Raw genomic sequence first — 22366 nt, forward strand, 5'->3', positions numbered from 1 at the left:
TGGATCACACTGGAGATTAATTTTGGTTCAGCCAGTGCCTGCCAAGCAAAAAGTGAAGGCCCTAACCCACGGGGAAGTCAGCCATGGCATCTGTCACAGACTCAATGTCGCTGGTACATTTCCACGGAGAGAGATATTTACAATAGTAAATTTCTAGGCTTTGATAAAAACATTCGGTAGGATTTGTTTTGATAGGCATGAATATACTTGTAATCGGAAACCCAGCTGAGGAAATGAGCTTGCCAGCCCAGGGTAAGTTCTTAAAACTTAGAACACAGGGATCTTTCAGACCCTGGGAGTCAAGTGGCAGACAGTGAGCCAGAGGGGCAAAGTCAAGGACACTGATTCTGTGTAAAGACCTTGAACAACAGGACAGGACCAGACCCGTAGCACAGGGTGCTCTGGATAAGACAAATGGGGTATTTCCTTTTCTGCTTCCCATAGCACTTTGTCCAGAAACAGAGTGGAGTGGGGCGCTAAGGGGCCAGTAATCCAAGAACTTCACAGTTTCTTAACGCAACATTGTAGACTGGATTACAGGTTGTTAGCAATTACATCTCTTCTGTTTTTTGCCTGCTTGGCAAAGGAGTACAAATTCAGAATATTATCCTAGATCAAGTTAGGTTTAATTGCTTATCTTCAATAAAATTATGAAATCAGAACAGCAGGTGACCTGAAGGAGACAACCAGCAAAAATGCCATGTCTATATGCAGAAACACCAGCGTGAATGTCCTCCGCAATGTTAGCAATGGTCAGGTTGGGAACAGGCTGTTGCAGGTGATGTATTTGCATGGTATTTGCTTATAGTGCTTGATTTTTTTTTTTTTTTTTTTTTTTTTTGCCATTCAATGTATTATTTTCACAATAACAAAAGCCTTTTTAAAAGCAAAAAGATAGGTCAGGAGTTCAAGACCAGCCTGACCAACATGGTGAAACCCCGTCTCTACTAAAAACACAAAAATTAGCCGGGCATGGTGACGTGCACCTGTAATCCCAGCTACTTAGGAAGCTGAGGCAGGAGAATGGCTTGAATTGGGAGGCAGATGTTGCAGTGAGCCGAGCTCATGCCATTGCACTCCAGCCTGGGCAACAGAGACTCTGTCTAAAAAAAAAAAAAAAAAAAAAAGCAAAAAGAGTGCCATGAGATGGGCAAATGAAAGTCCGAAACAGATGTAGATTCCAATTCCCCTGTTTCTGCCACTTAGCCATGCTGGGTCTCAGCATCTCATCTGCAAAGGGCCTTGCTGAGTTTCTCTGGGGGCAGGTAGCACACACTGCCTTATATCATGTGTTTGGAAAAACTTTTGTCTCCTCATAACTCCAGCACAGCTCAGAGACGGTCAGGTGACTTTTTATATTAACCTGAGGAGGGTATTAAATGAAAAAGGTAATCCAAGCAAGTGGCGATTTCCTCCTAGCTTTAGCTCTGGGGACACCTTAGCATCCTGGGTGACATAGTAGGTTACAGAGCTGCTAAAATGGGCATGGGCAGACACACTGATCCAATACTAAGAGTTCAGTTGTAGCATCTGGTGTTTCATGATACTCACTTGTCTTCCTCCCTTGCAACCCAGCCATTTCATGGGACCAATGGGCCACCACAGGGATCAGATCTCAACACATTCTGCAGGCCCTTGTCGAAATTCTTCCCTAGTTCACTAGTGGGAGAGGGACTGGGTGTGGTTGCCAAAGAAATAAAAGCATTGAAATTTCAATAGAAATGCCGTAATTTATTCCATTGTATAAAAAAGTTATCCTTATGTAACAAAATGTCTTCTTAGAAGAAGAAATATATTATTTCAGGTCATAAATAATCAGCAAACATACAACTGTTGGCAACTAAAAAAAAACCCCAACACTGGTATTTTCCATCAGTGCTGAAAACAAACCTGCTTACGATATATTTACAGGAGAGTACAGTACTCAAAAACAAAAATTGAGGTATTTGGTTCTTCTAGGAGTAGACAATGACATTTGTGGAGGCAGACACCTCCACAAAAATAAATAAGGTATATTCTCATATGTATATGTGTCGTCGGGAATGATAATACTGGTAGGTATGTCAAGCATGAAGAGATTCTACAAAAAACAGGAGCGAGCAAAAAGAAACTGGCTCACACACTGAGTCCTTTCTCTTCTGCCCCATTTTGTCAGAGGGACTTGATGTACCCACTACATATTGGTCCCGAATGTGCTGAGTTCAGCAGATGTCTTGACGCTAAGTCATCACAACGACTGCTTAGGAACCCAGTGGAACTCGGGTGAAGTTAAATAAATAAAGACCAGCCCTCTCGAGCCCCTCCCAGAGTTACTGCATTTCTCCTCTCAAGGAGCCTGGAGTCCCAGTGGGATGTGAAGAGCCTCACCTCCCACAGCCTTTCAGCAGCTGGGAGAGGTCGTGATGGGACTCTGAAGGTAGCTCAGCGCACTGTTCGTGGAGTGGACAGGGATGGAGACGGGGAAGTTGAACACAGTGGTGGTGGAGGTGCCTCGGTCGAGCACAGCCATGGCGGGGCTCCCAGCCTCTGCCGAGCAGTGTGGGGCCAGCACCTGGGACTCAAACTGCAGCAGCTGGCCCATGAAGCTGAAGTTGGGGGAGATGATGCTTCGCCTCTGCTTCACAAACTCAAAGGCCTCGTCTAGCTTGACTCGGTTAGTCCTCATGAGGTAAGCAAGGCAGATAGTAGCTGACCGGGAAATGCCCGCCTGGCAGTGGACAAACACCCTTCCTCCAGCATTCTTGATGGAGTCTAGAAAACAAAAGGAGCGGCTGGTTACTGGAGAGCTCAGGAGAACCACCCCAAGCCCAGGTACAGTGTATCTGAGAAAGGTCATGTGTGTCTTGTCTAGAAATGGTCAACATCACCACACGCCATCACATGGCTACTGTTCATGGAAGCAACTTGGGCACTGCGCAAAGGATGGCACAGGATTTAAACTCAGACTGGGGATTTCCACTCAGCAGATAGATCTCACACCAGTCAATTCAACTTTGTGAGCCCCAGTTTGCAAATCTGTAAAGTGGGACATTGAATCAAATTCACATTTTGCAGGAATGTTGCCCACACCAGACTGATACTGAATGTCTGGAAGAAGGCTCATAAGACTTCAAGCTCTTGCCACAGAGGTTGGGCTTAGGGGCTAAAATGAGAAGAGAGAGGCAGAAAAGCCCCAGGCATCCATTCCATTTACCTATGAAGTCAATGGCCTCGTTGAACCAGGAGCTGATGTCTGCCTTGTGGTTGTCCTCCACAGGGATGCTCTTGTATTGGTAGTGACCCTCAAAATGGTTGGGACAATTGGCTGAGACGTTGATCAAGGCAGTGATGCCCAAGGCATCCAGCATGTCCTTGCGGGAAGCGTGATAGGCACTGCCCAGGTACAGAAAGGGCAGGATTTCCACCGGGCCACCCTGAAATCCAGAAATATCCAACATTCATCAAGCTCGCTCAAAGCCAAGGCCAGTGCCCACACCCACAAAAACTTTCTGCTGGAAAAGTCAATTTCAGATAGCGAGTGAACTCAGTTCTGTTGCTGGAGGATAAATAAATAGGGAACTAAGCCCATTTGCCTGGGCAGGACCAGCAAATTCATTTCTGTAGAGCCTACAATCATATCCCTGTGTCCCCTCCGTTATAAATAATGCTGCAGGTCACTTTCTATATTCTCCCTGGCACCACTCCTCCGTGCCTTTGCCAGTTCTTACTTCTCCCCTGTGGCAGGGACACCTACTAACCTGATCGTAGAGTGGGGTACTGCAGGAACTGCACCCAGATTCCGCGCTGTCAGGGACGCTAGTACTCAGGGGAAGGCTGAGCCCCATGGGGGTCGACTGTTTGCTGCACAGCTCCGGGCAGGAAGCCGAAAACGCTTCGTATCCTCCTGGGAATACAAAGACATTTTTTTTTTCCTCAGTGACGCCGGGACAGGGCACCTTCATACGACTCCCCCACCCACCAAGGGCTGGAAGTTTACAGCGGAAAGGCCCAGGCAAGTCTTTGTTCCCAGAGCCAAACAAAGCCAATGACAAGTTCCAGAGATAAATGTACTCCAGCGCCCACGCGCTGCAGGTGGGGCGACCCCCCGGGAGCCAAGAGCCGAGGGTACCGGGCAAAATCTCAGGGGTGTGCGGCCCGCCCCGAGCTTCCCCGAGGGCGTACCTTTGAGGAAGAAGACTTGCGCGGCGCGCGCCTCGCGGCAGAGCGCACCGGCCGCCAGAGTCAGGGTGCCGTCGCGCCTGGCGCCGTCCAGGGCGGCGCTGCGCTCGTCCAGCAACACCACGGCGTGGTAGGCGCCGGCCAGCAGGCGGCCGCGCAGCTCGGCGTTGGGCACGATGTGCTCCAGGCCCATGGCGCCCTTGGCCCGGCGCCGCACGATGGTGCTGAAGCGCACGTTGACAGAGCCGGCGATGTGGCCGGCGTTGAAGGCGAAGAAGGAGCGGCAGTCCAGCAGCAGGCATTGCGCCGCGCGCTCCCTCAGCAGCGCCCGCAGGCCTCCAGCGTCCAGGGTGCCCACTTCCATGACCATGGCCGGCCTCAGCGCCCCCAGCGTGATCAGCCCTGCGGTGCTCTTTGTCCTCGGGGCCAAGGGCAGGGCGGCGCCTTTCGAGGAAAAGCTAGACCCCCGGGTCGCTCTGCGCCGAACCAAAAGCTGCTTTTGGACTGAGAGAGGAGCGTCACGCGGGGCTCTGGGCTCCTCGGCTTCTTCGCGGTTGCCCCGACTGCCCCTTCGAACCACGTCGCACACACAGCCCGAACGTCCTTCGCAGCGAGCCCTATCCGGGGAGCTCGTTTATATGAGGCCTCTGGGCGACGGGGCGGGCCTGACCCGCGCGCAGGGGGAGGAGGGTGTTTGTTTGAATGGTGATCACGTGACGGGGCGGTGACGTCACCCGCCCTGCCCGGCCCGGCGCCGCCGAGCTACAGGGGAAGACGTCATCAGCCTCGGAGCTGGGTCCGCTTGCTGCGCGCTGGCTCGCGGCCCGGCCCCCGCCCTGCCGTCCGGCCTGCTCTTGGCGCGTCCCCAGGGACTGGGCCCGCGCCGCGCTCCGGGCCCAGCGGGGAGGCGGAGGGCTCGCTGCCAGCTGAGGCTGACCTCTGGGATGCGAGCGGCCGGGAGAATGGGCGACGTGCCACCTGCCTTGGCCTCGCCGCTCCTCCGTCTCTCCCTCCCCGAGTCCCCTTCCCCGTGCCCCTCGGCCTTCGACCTGAGCCGAAAGGGGCTTCCTGCGCTTTTGCATACTCTTGTGCCCCTTTCTCTCATTTCCTCATCACTAACAGGCGGGGAAACTGAGGTTCCCCAAGCGAAGCTACTGACTTGCCCAGAACCACACTACTGGGGTGTGGGGTGGGGCGGCGCGTGGGGCAGCACAGAGGCGCCTAAGATGAAGTTTGGAGAAAAATGAACAGCTCTGCCGATAGAAAAGTCGTTCCTACCAAAAACGACTCGAGCGAGTTGGGGCGGAGAGGTTCAGGGCAATGCTTTCCTGTTTCCCCGACTTTCTTTAAGGTGGCTTTAAAATATCTACATTTGCCATGAAAGTGTAAGCGAGCAAACCCCCACCGGGAAATAATGCTATTCCTAGTCTGTGGCCCCTGGAAGACTTGGAGCCAAGGAAGGCAGGTCAAGGGGCTGAAATCCCGGTCGGGGGTCGCAAGGCCCCGCGGTGGATTCCCGGGTTTGGCGTTTGGAGGGGTGAGGGGCGACCCGCAGCGCGACTCGACGGCTCCCCCCAGGGGCCGCCCGACACGTTTCTGTCACCTTGGCTCCAGACCGAGCTTCTCCATCCCTTTATTACACAAATAGGCAGTATACTGAGTGAGCGCCCACTAAGCGCTGGGCTGGGGGGCTCCAACCCGGAACAGAAGCCGGCCCCAACCCTCGCTCCCTGTCGTCGCTTCCGTTATAGGCTGAAGGCAAAATCCAATCCCGGGCCGTTGTGGGCGGACTGCCAGGACATGGATCGCAACGCTTGGGAAGACCCCCCGCCCCCAACGCCCAGCGATATCCATGCCCTGAGTCCCAGTGACGGCCCCCTGGACAGCACAGCCTGCTGCAGCGACGCGACGCGCTAGGTACACAAACATAAACATTGCGCCACCGGCCCGGGTGCCGAGTCAGGAACATTCTGCGGTTTCCTCCCCTCCTGGGGGAGGGGATTTCACTGGCCACCCTCTGTCGTCGTTGTGCGAGCTGTATCACCAGAGGCAACTTCTGCATTTGCCTCGCTTAGCTTGTGTGTTTTCGCCTGCGCAAACGTTCTGCCTGGATTCTTCTAGAAAAGTTCAGGGAATGGAGTGCTTTTTTTTAAAAGGGCGTTTTCTACCTTCATTTGAACATTGGTCGAGGACAGCAAAGAGGTCCTCAGATAAGAGCAACACCCTCCCTGTATGGAGAGATAGAAGAAAAAGAAATTATTTGTTTATACTACTTATTCAGCTGAGGAACTCAACATACTTTTTGCGTTGAATCATAGAATGTTACAGCTGCTGACTTTTCACTGCATACCGACTTGATTTGTCCCATTTTTTTTTCTCTCACCAAGAGAATTCATTATACCTTTCCCTACCGAAATTTTTCAACAAGAAAACTCTTTTAAGGGCTGGGTGCTGTGGCTCACACCTGTAATCCCAGCACTTTGGGAGGCTGAGGCAGGCGGATCACAAGTTCAGGAGATCGAGACCATCCTGGCCAACACGGTGAAACCCCGTCTCTGCTAAACATGCAAAAATTATCTGGGCGTAGTGGTGGACGCCTGTAATCCCAGTTACTCGGGAGGCTGAGGCAGGAGAATCGCCTGAAGCCCAGGAGGCGGAGGTTGCAGTGAGCCAAGATCACACTATGGCACTCTAGCCTGGTGACAGAGCAAGATTCTCTTTAGTGCCATTATCATGGTAGTAGTGGCACAGTCTGGCCCTAGAGCCAGGTATCTTCTGGCCTCTCCTGCTTTTCTCTCTCCTCCCTTGCTGGAAAGAGTATAAAAGTAGACTTGAACCCTGTCATTTTGCTGCTGGATGGTCAGAGGTGAGTCTCGACCCCTACTGAGCCTCCAAGCCCACATCTGTACCGTGGGTCTACACTGGCCCACTTTGTAGATGGTTTGAGGCCCAAGTGAGAGATGGGGGGGTTAGGGAACCCAGGCCCTACCCCACCCCTGCTCTTTATGATTCACTGTATCTCTAGGGTTTCCCCTTCCCAGCAGAATGGTTCTGTCCCTGTGCCTTTCAGAGACTTGCCTCAGAACCAGGGAGAAGGTCACTGCAAGCCATCTGCTTATGAGAGACATCAGCGGACAGGGGCCTGACTCAGGGAGAGCTCCTCTTTAAGACCCTCTACCACACAGCGCTCACGGTGGGTCACCTGCCTAGAGGCAAGTGGTAAACGTGTAGCCACCTAGGCCCCCAATCCAGGCAGTGGAGATGCTGCTTCTGACTGAGGATGGAGCCAAAGAGAGCCCAGCATCATCTGGTCTCTGTAACCACAGGAGTGGAGGACTTGGCCTTGTGGGCCTGGCCGCCAGAGGGAATGAAGCAGATAAATCAGTGGATGTTGACTCAGGGGAGAGAATTGGGCCTTTCTGACCTGGGCTGTTCCCAGTTCTACCTAGTCCTGCTTAGGAATAAACCTGGAGGCAGTGTGGAGTAACGGGAAGAAGGGTTCAGAGTTCCATACTCCCCCAAAAGCTGGCCGGGATTCCCTACCTTTAATGTGTGGCCTTGAGTAAGTCCTCCCATGGTGCTGAGCTCCACCCCCTCCTTCCCATGATGGAGAGAATAATAATAACACACACCTCCAAGGACTTTGGGGAGACTGGGTGTAGCCAGGGTTGGCCCTAGCTCATAGTCCCTGTCCTAATCCTGCTCTCAAAGGCGACTTTGGATCTCTCTTGGGATCACAGTTTGAGAAGAGTGGAGCTCCCCCAATGACAGTCAGAAAGAGGCCCCCGCTCACTGTCTGCTCGGTGACCTTGGGCAAGCAGCTGACCATTTCTGAGCTTCTGTTTCCCCATTTGTAAACTGGGAATAACATCCATTTAGGACAAAGTGAAACAGTGTGTAAGAACCTGATATGGATGACACCCAAAGGGGGTGTTCTCAAGAGGGGGAGCAGGGTCCCACATTCATGTTCCCTCTTTGAAAACACACGGCCTTTTTCCTGTCTCCCTGTGGTGTATGGGGTTCCTCCCCTCAATATCCTTCTACAACTCCCCATTTCTTAGCAAATCCAAAACGCACTGCTACTGAGCCTCGCCATCTATATGGCTCAGCTTCCCACTCTCTTTTCTTTCTCTCTTGTGCTCCAGGAAAATTCCGTGGGCCTGTGTTCCTAGAATGTTCTTGTCCTCTGCCACATCTTTGCTCACATTCCTCCCCCACCCCCTGCCAGACAGTGGCCCCTCTGGGCTTTCCAAGTGAAGACTCCTTGGGTTCCTCCAACTGCTCCCTCTTCTTGGCCTGGAGGACATTGTCCATGTATTCTCATTGTGTACAAGTCACCTAGATCTTTGTCGTACTCCCCACAGGGTGTGAGCTTGTCAGCTTGAAGACAAGGGGTGTGTTTTTCTCAGCATTGCACTCCCCAGCCTACTACCTTTGATGTGGTGCCTGGCACATAGTAGGTTCACAATTTGGGAAACGGTAGAATTGTTTCAAAGGGTACTGTTGAAAAGTGTCAGAAGGGTGGAAGGTGGTCATTGACACTTATTAGGCCTCACCTCTGGGCCAGGTGCATTACAGGTATCTTTCCATGAATCTGACAGTGATCCTGTGAGGTGCTTGTTGTCCCCATTTTATAGGCAAGAAAAGAGGCTCAGAGAGGAGACATGCCAAAGGTCACATGCCTGAGGTCATAAAGCTGATAATCATCAGACGCAGATCCAAACCCAGCGCCTGTCTGACTTGAGAGAGGGAGCTGGGCCTGGCTCTGTTGAGGCCTGTGCGTCTGCCAGTCTGCCAGCCCCATGTCCGGCAGCACTGCCTGGAGCCTCTGCCTCCCAGCTTCCTGGAGCTCTTCTCACTGGACAGAGCGGTCCCTGGTGTCAGCCCAGCAGGGAGCCTGGAGCCTCCTAAGACTCCCAACTCAGGCCCTCATGCCCCTGCTCAAGAGACTCTGTAGCCACTCGGGCCTACCTTGAGGGACTGGCAAAGGGCTGACATCACCCTCTACACCCAGGCAGTTGGGACAGAGCTAGCTGTCATTGCACAATCCTTACAAACAGATCTCCATGCTCAGACCTGGCAGGGCCCACCAAACTGTGTCATCCTGTCTAACCTCCTCATTTGAGAGACAAGGGCCCAGAGAGGTTAGGCAATCTGTCCAAAGTCACACAGTGTTCAGAACATTCTAACCAGTCAGCATTGTGTGAGCTGTGTGTCCAAACCCTTAACAGTGTTTATCTTTGGAGGGTGGAGTTCCTCTCATTTTCTTCCTTATGACTCTGAGTGATTTGAACTTTTTAAACTTAAATGTGTAACTTTTGTAACAAAGAATAAAAGGTAAGATTAGAAGGCAACCATATGAAGGTAACAGCATTGTCCTTAAAACCAAGTTACAGAGTTAGACCTCCTGAATTAGAATCCCAGCTTGCTTACTCACCAGCTGTGTGTATTTGGGCACGTTACTTTAGCTCTGTGAGACTCAGTTTTCTCATCTTTAAAGAGGGAATAATAATCGTATCGATCTTGTAGTATTCATAGGAAGGTTATATAAGACAGTGATTGGCAAACTATAGCCTGTAAGCCAAACCTAGCTCGCTACCTCTTTTTGTACAAACCACAAACTAAGACTGGTTTTTATGTTTTAAATGGTTGGGGGGAAAAATCAAAAGAAGAATCATATTTTATGACATGTGAATGTCATATAAAATTCAAACTTCATTGTCCATAAATGAAGTTTTATTGGAACACAGCCACACCCATTCCTTTACGTGGTATCTGTGGCTGCTTTCACACTACAATGGGAGGTGTATATTGTGACAGAGACAGTATGGCTCACAAAGCCTCAAATATTTACCCTTATCCCTTTACAGGAAAAGTTTGCCAACCCCGATAGGAGCTCATGGATGAAAAGTACTTTAGAACAATGCCTGGCACAGAGTAAGTGTTTTGAAAACTTTGTTATTATTATTATATAGATATTTATAAAATCTTCTTCCCCTCGGATGTTTTTAAAAGCAGTAATTGCTTTCATCATATAATTCATTGTGTTGAAGGCACAGTTTTCATATTTTAGCATTTCTCAGGACGTAACAATTGGAAGCATGTCATCGTTAATTGACAGCATATTCCTTTCTTAATGGTGCATAAATTAATGAAAGGGCCTCAGAACTGATGACATCTTAGAGCCAGTAGATGCAGTGAAGTGTAAAAGGTTGAAGATGGAAAAGAATTGAGTGCTACAGTCATTCAGTCAACAGCCGTTCCAGTGGTGGGACAGACTTGTTAAGTGCCAGGGTAGAAACTGGGTACCCAGGAAAGATGCCCAGAGGAGAGGACGTCTACTTGGAGATGTAAAGGCTGATGTCGGATAGAAATACCTGGAGGAAATGCCTTTGAGAGGTGGGCCTCAGTTACCTACCACTTTCCCCCTGGAAGCCTCACCTCCCTGTAAAATAAGAATAGTAGTAACCCCTAAAGACCACTTTGTCGTTCATTTTCTTTTTTCTTTCTTTTTTTCTTTTTTTGAAATGGAGTCTCGCTCTGTCACCCAGGCTGGAGTGCAGTGGCACGATCTCAGCTCACTGCAAGCTCCGCCTCCAGGGTTCAAGCAATTCTGCTACCTCAGCCTCCTGAGTAGCTGGGACTACAGGCGCCCGCCACCACGCCCGGCTCATCTTTGTATTTTTATTAGAGACAGGGTTTCACCATGTTGGTCAGGCTGGTCTCAAACTCCTGACCTCATGATCTACCTGCCTTGGCTCCCAACGTGCCGGGGTTACAGGCGTGAGCCACTGCAACTGGCCTGTCGGTGATCATTTCTCTCTCTCCCACTAGCTCGGAAGCAAGGGCATGGTTTCTTGTCTCTCTTGGTCCCCAGTACAAATCTCAAAGCAAGGCTTGTTGAACAAATAAATGAAGACGAGCCCAGGAGCCCAGGAAAGGGACCAGGAACAGCAGGGCCTCCATGACTCACACAAGCCTCATCCCTGAAGCAAGGATGCAGCTGCCAACAATGGCCCCAAGCCACGCCCGCCACTGGGGGAACTGATGCTGCGGTGAGAAGTGACAGCTTTCTGTTGATTCTTTTCTTTCTTTTTCTAAAACAGAATATGAATTGAGACATAATTTCATTTTCATAATGAGAAAACACTTAGTAACTAATGTTGTTGGAAGCAAATGTGAACACAGTTTGTCTGTCCCAAACTCATCTCTGGGAAAAGGAGGAGGAAAAGTTACTGGCACTATGTTCAGAATCATAGCTGAAGATGCAGAAATTGTTCATCCCAATTTTGCCTTTGTAAGTAACGTGGGGGCAGTGCTTATTAATAATTGCCAATCTCTACTAAGACACAGTACTTACTAGGTGCTTTATATTCGTTTCCTGGTGTGATCATGACATTAACCCTGGGAAATGGGTACCCTTACTATCTCCATGTGAAGAAATGGGGAAACTGAGGACCAGAGAGGTGAACTAACTTGTCCAAAGACACACAGCAAGGGCTCTGACTCTCCGCTTTCCAAGTTTTTTGTTCTTATCTTTTCACAGCACATAGCAGGCATGGTATGAGGGTGGCGTGCTGCACAATTTTGCTGTTTGTTTCTTGGAATAATAATTTACAGGGGGCTGCTTCTAGATTCCAAAGGAAAGAGAAAAAGAAATATGCCCTAAACTCAGGCTTTCTGCCTGGCCCTGCCTGACTGTCTGAGCTGCATTGGACAAATGGTTTATTCACTGGCCTTGACCTCAGTGGGTTTGGCCACCCATTGAGAGTGAAGTCACACCTCCAGCACTGCGATGCATTCATTTGTTTTTTTTTTTGTTTTTTTTTTGAGACGGAGTCTCGCTCTGTCGCCCAGGCTGGAGTGCAGTGGCGCGATCTCGGCTCACTGCAAGCTCCGCCTCCCGGGTTCACGCCATTCTCCTGCCTCAGCCTCCCGAAGCGATGCATTCATTGATCCGCTCACCTAGCTTCATGGCAGGCAAGAAACAGGCCTATGTGAGCCTGCCCAGGATCAGGGACAGGAGAGCACACAAGTGTTTCTGGATATCCTCAAGCTGTTGCTGGGCTGCTCAGTTCTTCCCTAGGAGATCCTCCGGGGGGCCTGAATTAGTTTGCTAGGGCTTCCGCAACAAAGTGCCACAGACTGAGCAGCTTAAATAAAAATGTATCATCTCGTGGTTCTGGAGCCTGAAAGTCTGAGATCAAGGTGCTGGGCATTAGGACTTGAACATATGTTTTTTGGGGGCACACTTCAACCCATCGGAGGGCCTGTGCCCCAAAGAGAGCCTCCTTCTGTGTGCAGTGAAGGTGTGAGTTATAAACATGAGAAGAAAACACCCCTTGTTCTTGGATAGGATGACTCAATACCACAAACAGTCCAACTGGCCCAGGCAAATATATCCATTTAACGTGATCGTCACAAAAATACTGAGGGTGGGTGTTTTTTTCTGGAGTTAAACAAGTTGATTCTGGAGTTGATATGAAATAATAAACAAGCAAAAATAGCAGAATTTCTTTAAAAAAAAAAAAAGGGCAGTGGGGTGGAGGTAAGCCCTACCAGACATTAAAACACACCATAAATCTTCTGTAATTGGCAAGGCACAGTGGCTCATGCTTGTAACCCCAGCACGTTGAGATGCTGTGATGGGAGGATTGCTTGAGCCCAGGAGTTTCAGACCAACCTGAGCAACATAGCGATACTCTATCTCTACAAAAATAAAAAGTTAAAAGCTAAGTGTGGTGGTGTGCACTGGTAATCTCAGCTATTCCAGAAGCTGAGGTGGAAGGCTTGCTTAAACCAAGGAATCTGAGGCTGCAGTGAGCTATGATCACACCACTGCACTCAGCTTGGGGGACGGAGTGAGACCATGTCTCTAATTTTATTTGTTTATTTATTTTTTTGAGATGGAGTCTCACTGTGTCGCCCAAGCTGGAGTGCCGTGGTGCGATTTCGGCTCACTACAACCTCTGCCACCCAGGTTCAAGCAATTCTCCTTCCTCAGCCTCCCAAGTAGCTGGGATTATAGGCGCATGCCACTGCAGCCAGCTAATTTTTGTAGCTTTTAGTAGAGATGGGGTTTCATCATTTTGGCCAGGCCGGTCTTGAACTCCTGACCTCGTGATCCGCCCCGCCTCGGCCTCCCAAATTGCTGGGATTACAGGCGTGAGCCACCGCGCCCGGCCTCTAAAAAAAATTTTTTTTTTAATGTTTTAAAGCCTCTGTAATAAAAATGGTGTACCTGGAAACACATAGACAGACCAATGGAACACAATAGAAAGTCCAGAAATGTATCCAAGTACATGTGAAGATTTGGTGCATGGCCAAGGTGGCGTCTCAGGTCACTGGGACATAAGACTTCTTAATAAGCAGTGCTGGAACCATGACATTCCATTTGGAAAAAAGATAAAAGTGAGGCCAGGCGCGGTGGCTCAAGCCTGTAATCCCAGCACTTTGGGAGGCCAAGATGGGCGGATCATGAGGTCAGGAGATTGAGACCATCTTGGCTAACACGGTGAAACCCCGTCTCTACTACAAAAATACAAAAAACCAGCCGGGCGAGGTGGCGGGCGCCTGTAGTCCCAGCTACTCGGGAGGCTGAGGCAGGAGAATGTTGTGAACCTGGGAGGCGGAGCTTGCAGTGAGCTGAGATCCGGCCACTGCACTCCAGCCTGGGCGACAGAGCGAGACTCCATCTCAAAAAAAAAAAAAAAAAAGATAAAAGTGGATCCATACCTCACACCAAACATCAGAATAAACACCAAATGGTCCAGAGATCCAGATTTTTAAAAATGACACCTTACAACTTCTTTTTTATTTTTCTTTTTTCTTTTTTTAAGACTAGTCAACTACAGTAGTGAGAAGAGGGGAAAGGGTAGAACAAGGAGTTTGATCAGTAACTGACAGTCAACAATTCATTGAGATAACTCACTACCTTTGGACCAGCCAAGGAAAGTTTACAACTCTTTTTTTTTTTTTTTTTTTTTTTTTTGAGACAGAGTCTCACTCTGTCACCCAGGCTGGAGTGCCATGGAGCAATCTCTACTCATTGTAACCTCTACCTCCTGGGTTCAAAAGTCTCCTGCCTCAGCCTCCTGAGTAGCAGAGACTACAGACACCCGCTACCTTGCCTGGCTAATTTTTGTATTTTTAGTAGAAATGGGGTTTCACCATTGTTGGTCAGGCTGGTCTCAAACTCCTGACCTCAAGTGATCCATCTGCCTTGGCCTCCCAAAGTGCTGGGATTACAGGTGTGAGCCACCGCACTGCCCAGTGTACAACTTTTAAAATAAAACAGAGGGAAATTTATTTATAACCCAGAAGTAAGAAAATTTTTTATTTAGGACTCAAAAGACTCAAACAGTGAAAGAAAATCTTTTTTTTTTTTTTTTTTTTTGAGATGGAGTCTCGCTGTGTCTCCCAGGCTGGAGTGCAGTGGCGTGATCTCGGCTCACTGCAAGCTCCGCCTCCCGGGTTCACGCCATTCTCCCGCCTCAGCCTCCCAAGTAGCTGAGACTACAGGCGCCCACCACCACGCCCGGCTAGTTTTTTGTATTTTTAGTAGAGACGGGGTTTCACCATGTTAGCCAGGATAGTCTCGATCTCCTGACCTCGTGATCCACCCGCCTCGGCCTCCCAAAGTGCTGGGATTACAGGCTTGAGCCACCGCGCCCAGCCAGAAAATCTTGATTAAATTCAACTATATAAAAATTAAACCCGGCCAGGTGCAGTGGCTCACACCTGTAATCCCAGCACCTTGGGAGGCTGTGGAGGGCAGATCACGAGGTCAGGAGTTCAAGACCAGCCTGGCCAACATGATGAAACTCCGTCTCTACTAAAAATACAAAAATTAGCCAGGTGTGGTGGCGGGCACCTGTAATCCCAGCTACTCGGGAGGCTGAGGCAGGAGAGTCGCTTTAAATCAGAAGGTGGAAGTTGCAGTGAGCCGAGATTACACCACTGCACTCCAGCCTTGGCAACAAGAGCGAAACTCCGTCTCAAAAACAACAACAACAAACAACAACAACAACAACAAAAATCCAAATTTGTAGAAAGCTTTTTGTGCCTAAAGCTCCAGAAGCAAAGTTAAATTTTATTTTTAAAAAAGGCAAATGGGGCTGGGTGTGGTGGCTCACGCCTGTAATCCCAACACTTTAGGAGCCCGAGGTGGGCAGATCACAAGGTCAGGAGATGGAAACCATCCTGGCTAATATGGTGAAACCCCATCTCTACTAAAAATACAAAAAAAAAAAAAAAGAATTAGCTGGGCATGGTGGCGGGCATCTGTAGTCCCAGCTACTTGGGAGGCTGAGACTGGAGAATGGCGTGAACCCAGGAGCAGTGAGCCAAGATCGTGCCACGGCACTGCAGCCTGGGCAACAGAGGGAGACTCCGTCTTTAAAAAAATAAATAAATAAAAAATAAAGGCAAATGGGAAAAAAATTGTAATTTACAGATGAAGGCCAATTTCACCAATATTAAAGGAGTTCTTAAAAACAGAGATGAAAAAGCCAAAAATATGATTTTAAAATAGACAAAAACCGTGAGCAGATAGTTTATAGAAAAAGAATTACAGTCCTTCTGAACACGTAAAATGCCCATTCTTTTTTTTTTTTTTTTCCTTTTTGAGACAGAGTCTCGCTGTATCACCCAGGCTGGAGTGCAGTGGCATGATCTCAGTTCACTGCAACCTCCATCTCTCAAGTTCAAGCTATTCTCCTGTCTCAGCCTCCCTAGTAGCTGGGACTATAGGCACGTGCCACCACACCTGGCTCATTTTGTAATTTTAGTAGAGACAGGGTTTCACCAGATTTCACCATGTTGGCCATGCTGGTCTCGAACTCCTGACCTCAGGTGATCCGCCCACCTCGGCCTCCTAGAGTGCTGGGATTACAGGTGTGAGCTACCACACCTGGCCAAGATTCCCATTGTTAATCATAATAAGAGACAAGAAAATTACTTGAGAGACTGTTTCTCATCCATCATCAGATTAGCCAAAATCCAAAAACTTGACAGCACCCTCTGGGACAAGGGAAACCTGACTATGGACTGGATATTAGGTGATATTATGGAATTGTTAACTTTGGTGGGTGCCTAGAAGAACATCTTGTTCTTAAGAGATGCATGCTGAGGTATTTAGCAGAGAAGGGTCGTGATGTTGGCAACTTGGTCTCAAATGGTTTGGGGGGGAAAAATATACACACAAATAAATCAATTAAATGTGGCAAAACATTAACGATTGTTGAGTCTATGTGATGGGCATAAGGGTGTTCACGTGCAATGCTGTTGAGCCCAGAGGGCATTACGGTGAGTGAAATAAACCAGACACAGAACGTGGTCTCACTTACATGTGGAATCTTAAAAGTTGAACTCATAAAACCAAAGAATAGAATGGTGGTTGCAAAGCACTGGGAGATGTTGGTCAAAGGGTACAAACTTTCAGTTACTGAGGATGAATAAGGATTAAGGTTAGGGTTAAGATCGAGTATACCTTATATTTATATAATTTTGTTTGTCAATTATACCTCAATAAAGCTGAAGAAAGCCACCACTAAGAAAACAAAAAGAGAAGCAGCAGACTAGGAGAAAATATTTGCCAAACCAAATCTGATAACGGACTTGTGTCCAGTATTTGCAAAGAACTTCTACAACTTAATAACAACGACAACGACAACAAAGGAGCAAAATCCCTGGTGGTCTATCGGTTAGGATTAAAAAAGAAAGAGAAAAGAAGCAGATATGAACAGATAAGAAAGAGAAATGAACAGATATTTCTCCAAAGGAGATATGCCAATAGCTAATAAACATATGCACAGATGCTCAACATCATTAGTCATTAGGGAAATACAGATTAAAATCACCATGAGGTACTACTTCACACACACTAAAATGACTAATCAAAGACAGATAACAGAAGTTGGCTAGGATGTGGAGGAACAGAACTGCTATGGTTTCAATGTCCCCTCTAAAACCCATATTGAAATTTAATTGCCATTTGCAGTATTAAGTAGTGGGACCTTTATAAATTACCCAGTCTGTGGTATTCTGTTATAGCAGCAGAAAACAAACTAAGACGAGAACCCTCATACTTTGCAGGTGGGAATATAAAGTGTTGCAGCCTCTTTGGAAAACAGTTTGAAGGTTCCTCAAAAAGTTAAACATACAATTACCATATGACCCAGCAATTCCACTCCCTAGGTATCTACCCAAGAGAAATGAAAACAGGTACTATACAAAGACTTGTGAGTCACTGTTCATACAGCATAATCCATAATAGCCAAGCACTGGAAACTACCTAAATATCCATCCACTGATGAATGAATAGGCAAAATGTGCTCTATCCATGCACTGGAACGCTATTCAACAACAGAAAGGAGCAAACTGCTGACACACGCTGCTGTATGGATGAACCTCAAAGGTGGGAAAGCGAAAGAAACCAGGCACAAGAAACTGTGTATTGTATGAGTCCACTTACATGAAATGTCCAGAAAGGCAAATTTAGAGAAACAGTAAACAGATTAATGGCTGGGGCTGAGGTGGGAACATGATTATCTGTAAGTGGGCATCAGGGAGGAATCTTCCTGGGAACCATGAGAATGTTCTAGAATTTATTTATTTATTTATTTATTTTTGAGATGGAGTCTCGCTCAGTCGCCCAGGCTAGAGTGCAGTGGCACGATCTCAGCTCCCTGCAAGCTCTGCCTCCCGGGTTCACACCATTCTCCTGCCTCAGCCTCCCAAGTAGCTGGGACTACAGGCGCCCACCGCCACGCCTGGCTAATTTTTTGCATTTTTAGTAGAGATGGGGTTTCACTGTGTTAGCCAGGATGGTCTCGATCTCCTGACCTCGTGATCCGCCCACCTCAGCCTCCCAAAGTGCTGGGATTACAGGCGTGAGCCACCGCGCCCGGCCTGCAGAATTGATTTTTAATTAATTTGTTGTTGTTGTTGTTGTTGTTGTTTGAGATGGAGTCTCATGCTGTCGCCTGAGCTGGAGTGCAATGGTACGATCTCGGCGCACTCTGACCTCTATCTCCCGGGTTCAAGGGATTCTGCTGCCTCAGCCTCCTGAGTAGCTGGGATTACAGCGCACACCACCACACCCAGCTAATTTTTGTATTTTTAGTAGAAACAGTGTTTCACAATGTTGGCCAGGCTGGTATTGAACTCCTGACCTTGTGATCCTCCCGCCTCGGCCTCCCAAAGTGCTAGGATTACAGGCATGAGCCAATGAGCCCAGCCCTTTAATTAATTTTTTAAGAGATTGGATATTGCTCTGTTGCCCAGGCTGGAGTACGGTGGTGTGATCCTGGCTCACTGTAGCCTCAACCTCCCAGGCACAATCAATCCTCCCACCTTAGCTACCTGAGTAGCTGGGACTGTACGCATGAACAACTGTGCCTGATTAATGTTTAAAATTTTTTTTGTAGAGATGGGGTCTTGCCTTTTGCCTAGGCTAGTCTTAACTCCTGGGCTCAAGCAGTCCTCCAGCCTCAGCTGGGATTAAAGGCACAGGCAATTGCTCCTGGCTATAAAATTGATTTATAGTGATGGTTGCACTACTTCAAGTTACAAAAAAACATTGAATTGTATACTTGAATAGGTTGAATTTTACAATATTTAAATTGTACCTCAATATTTTTTAAAAAAGATTCAAGGTTCATTTTTTTATGGTAATCCAGTATTTTATTTGTTCTGCCCATTAATGGCTATTATTTGAGAACATTTACAATATTAATGGAACTTAATCTAAGAGAAATTCAACTTATTTTTTTAAATATCTCAATACTGGGTATTAATTTTTAAAAAGTCAAAATAATTATGGTCAAAATTATGCCAAAAACTTAAAAACAAATGCTTCATATTAGTATGTCTACACACAATTCAGCATTTGGCGTAAAGCTTTTTGGCTGCAAGAAAGGATGTTTGTTTTACTTCACTACGGGGAGTATCTCTTAATGCCTTGGATGGCCTCTTTTGGTATTCCTTTTATTGTTGGTTTTTGGCCTAGTTATCTGTGATTGTATGAATGGAGTTGAGTGGAGGGGTATCCATTGTGCTAATTCCAAGTAAGAGTGCATAACTTAAGGCCGGGCGCGGTGGCTCAAGCCTGTAATCCCAGCACTTTGGGAGGCTGAGGCGGGCGGATCACAAGGTCAGGAGATCGAGACCACAGTGAAACCCCGTCTCTACTAAAAATACAAAAAATTAGCCGGGCGCGGTGGCGGGCGCCTGTAGTCCTAGCTACTCAGGAGGCTGAGGCAGGAGAATGGCGTGAACCCAGGAGGCGGAGCTTGCAGTGAGCCGAGATCGCGCCACTGCACTCCAGCCTGGGCAACAGCGTGAGACTCCATCTCAAAAAAAAAAAAAAAGAGTGCATAACTTACATAGTTTGGATATTTGTCCCCACCCAAATCTCATGTTGAATTGTAATCCCCAGTATTGGAGGTGGGGCCTGGTGGCAGGTGTTTGGATCATGGGAGCAGATTCCTCATGGCTAGGTGCTGTGTTCATGATAGATCTGGTCACACCTGTAATCCCAGCTCTTTGGAAGGCCAAGGCGAGCAGATCACTTGAGGCCAGGAGTTCAAGACCAGTCTGGGCAACATGGCAAAATCCCATCTCTACTAAAAATACAAAAATTAGCCAGGCGTGACGGTGGGCACCTGTAATCCCAGCTACTCAAGAGACTGAGGCAGGAGAATCAGTGGAACCTGGGAGAGGAAGTCTGCAGCGAGCCAAGATTGCGCCACTGCACTCGAGCCTGGGGGACATAGTGAGATTCCATCTCAAAAAAATAAATAAAATAAAAGTATATGGCACCCCCCACACCCTGTCTCTCTTGTTCCGGCTTTCACCATGTAATGTGCCTGCTCTCCGTTGCCTTCTGCTATGATTAGAAGCTTTCTGAGACTGAGACCTCCCCAGAAACAGATGCTGGTGTCATACCTCCTGTATAGCCTGCAGAACCATTAGCCAATTAAACCTCTTTTCTTGTAAAGTTCCCAGTCTCCGATTTTTTTTTTTTTTTTTTTTTGAGACGGAGTATCACTGTGTCCCACAGGCTGGAGTGCAGTGGCTCAATCTCAGCTCACTACAACCTCTGCCACCCTGGTTCAAGCTATTCCCCTGCCTCAGCCTCCCAAGTAGCTGGGATTACAGGCTCCTGCCACTGTGCCCAGCTAATTTTTGTATTTTTAGTAGAGATGGGGTTTCATCATATTGGCCAGGCTGGTCTTAAACTCCTGACCTTGTGATCCACCTGCCTCGGCCTCCCAAAGTGCTGGGATTACAAGTATGAGCCACTGCACTCGGTCTCAGATATTTCTTTATAGCAATGCAAGAATGGCCTAACACAATAACTGATTACTAAAATAAGGAATAAGGAGGTAGACAAGTAATGTAACTGCCCAATAATTTTGAGGCCCATAAGTCAAACCTAAGGAGTTTTCTTTTTTTTTTTTTTTGAGACCGAGTCTTTTTTTTTTTTTTTTTTTTTTTGAGACGGAGTCTCGCTGTGTCTCCCAAGCTGGAGTGCAGTGGCGTGATCTCGGCTCACTGCAAGCTCCGCCTCCCGGGTTCACGCCATTCTCCCGCCTCAGCCTCCCAAGTAGCTGAGACTACAGGCGCCCGCCACCACGCCCGGCTAGTTTTTTGTATTTTTAGTAGAGACGGGGTTTCACCGTGTTAGCCAGGATGGTCTCGATCTCCTGACCTCGTGATCCACCCGCCTCGGCCTCCCAAAGTGCTGGGATTACAGGCTTGAGCCACCGCGCCCGGCCGAGACCGAGTCTTGCTCTGTCGCCCAGGCTGGAGTGCAGTGGCCGGATCTCAGCTCACTGCAAGCTCCGCCTCCCGGGCCCATGCTATTCTCCTGCCTCAGCCTCCCGAATAGCTGGGACTACAGGCGCCTGCCACCTTGCCCGGCTAGTTTTTTGTATTTTTTTTAGTAGAGACGGGGTTTCACCGCGTTAGCCAAGATGGTCTCAATCTCCTGACCGCGTGATCCACCCGTCTCGGCCTCCCAAAGTGCTGGGATTACGGGCTTGAGCCACCGCGCCCGGCCAAGCCTAAGGAGTTTAACCACGATTCAGGAATAAAGGCCCACACAATATACAGTATGAAGTTAAACTGGAAACAAGAAAAAAAACAAGGCTGGGAACTGTGGCCACACCTGTAATCCCAGCACTTTGGGAGGCTGAGGTGGAAGGATCACTTGAGTCCAGGATTTAAAGACCAGCCTGGGCCACAAGGCGAAACCCCGTCTCTACAAAAAATACAAAACTTAGCTGAGTGTTGTGACACACGCCTCTAGTCCCAGCTACTCAGGAGGCTGAGGTGGGAGGATCGCTTGAGCCCAGGAGGTCAAGGCTGCAGTGAGGCAAGATTGTGCCACTGCACTCCAGCCTGGATGACAGAGCAAGACCCTGTCAAAAGAGAAAGAAAAGGAAAGAAAATCCATAAATGCCTCTTTCTGGCAATAGCAAGGGTGAACCTTCCGCCATTTTCCCTGTGACTTTGGACAATCTCAGCACGTTGTTCACATTGTTCTCAGCACAGCTCTGGCCAGGGAACCACAGGGTCCAGATACCAAGGTTCAAGTTCAAGGATTCAGTGTTGAACACCTGACCCAGAAGGCTTTCTGACTGTGTTAGGCAAGGATAGGACCCACTCCTTTTGCCATGGAACCCTCGCTGTGCGTGGTAGCATTATAGACACCTCCCCACCCCATGTAGGGTGGGGTGGTTTATATTCATTTATATAGTCAGCTCTCCACTTCGGTATAAATTTCTGAAGACAAATGGGACTTAATAAAGGCTTACAAAGTTAATAAGCATGATTTGGAAAGCCAGAGTCAAGCAGAAAGAGAATGCCACTTCTGAATTTTATTTCATCAAGGAAGTCTTTGATTGAGATTTAGTGTGAGAATAATAAAAAAGGGCCGGGCGCGGTGGCTCAAGCCTGTAATCCCAGCACTTTGGGAGGCCGAGACGGGCGGATCACGAGGTCAGGAGATCGAGACCATCCTGGCTAACACGGTGAAACCCCGTCTCTACTAAAAAATACAAAAAAAACTAGCCGGGCGAGGTGGCGGGTGCCTGTAGTCCCAGCTACTCGGGAGGCTGAGGCAGGAGAATGGCATAAACTCGGGAGGCGGAGCTTGCAGTGAGCTGAGATCAGGCCACTGCACTCCAGCCTGGGTGACAGA

At 48.4% G+C, this 22366-nt stretch overlaps 2 protein-coding genes across 30 annotated transcripts in view; one reads left to right on the plus strand and one right to left on the minus strand.

Annotated features, from left to right (window-relative positions):
* RPL26L1 (ribosomal protein L26 like 1) overlaps window positions 1–22366 on the plus strand; it is a 493737-nt gene that overhangs the window by 283315 nt on the left and 188056 nt on the right. Inside the window, exon 1 of one of the 29 annotated variants that reach the window (XM_078003992.1) lies at window positions 7123–7126. The exons of 25 other annotated variants lie outside the window; for them this stretch is intronic. The gene's annotated coding sequence lies outside the window, so the exon portion shown is untranslated. Of the gene's footprint in view, window positions 1–7122; window positions 7128–9810; window positions 9815–11778; window positions 11783–22366 lie in introns of those variants that run through there. 3 more of the 29 variants (XM_078003998.1, XM_078003976.1, XM_078003967.1) reach the window with 3 other exon arrangements.
* Window positions 1724–4761, minus strand: DUSP1 (dual specificity phosphatase 1). Its single transcript, NM_001257450.2, is given in 4 exon segments — window positions 1724–2751; window positions 3194–3413; window positions 3738–3883; window positions 4162–4761. Coding segments are annotated over 4 exon segments (1104 nt in total). The 5' UTR covers window positions 4529–4761; the 3' UTR covers window positions 1724–2380.

The sequence above is a fragment of the Macaca mulatta genome, chromosome 6 (assembly GCF_049350105.2).
Source record: "Macaca mulatta isolate MMU2019108-1 chromosome 6, T2T-MMU8v2.0, whole genome shotgun sequence".
NCBI lineage: Eukaryota > Metazoa > Chordata > Mammalia > Primates > Cercopithecidae > Macaca > Macaca mulatta.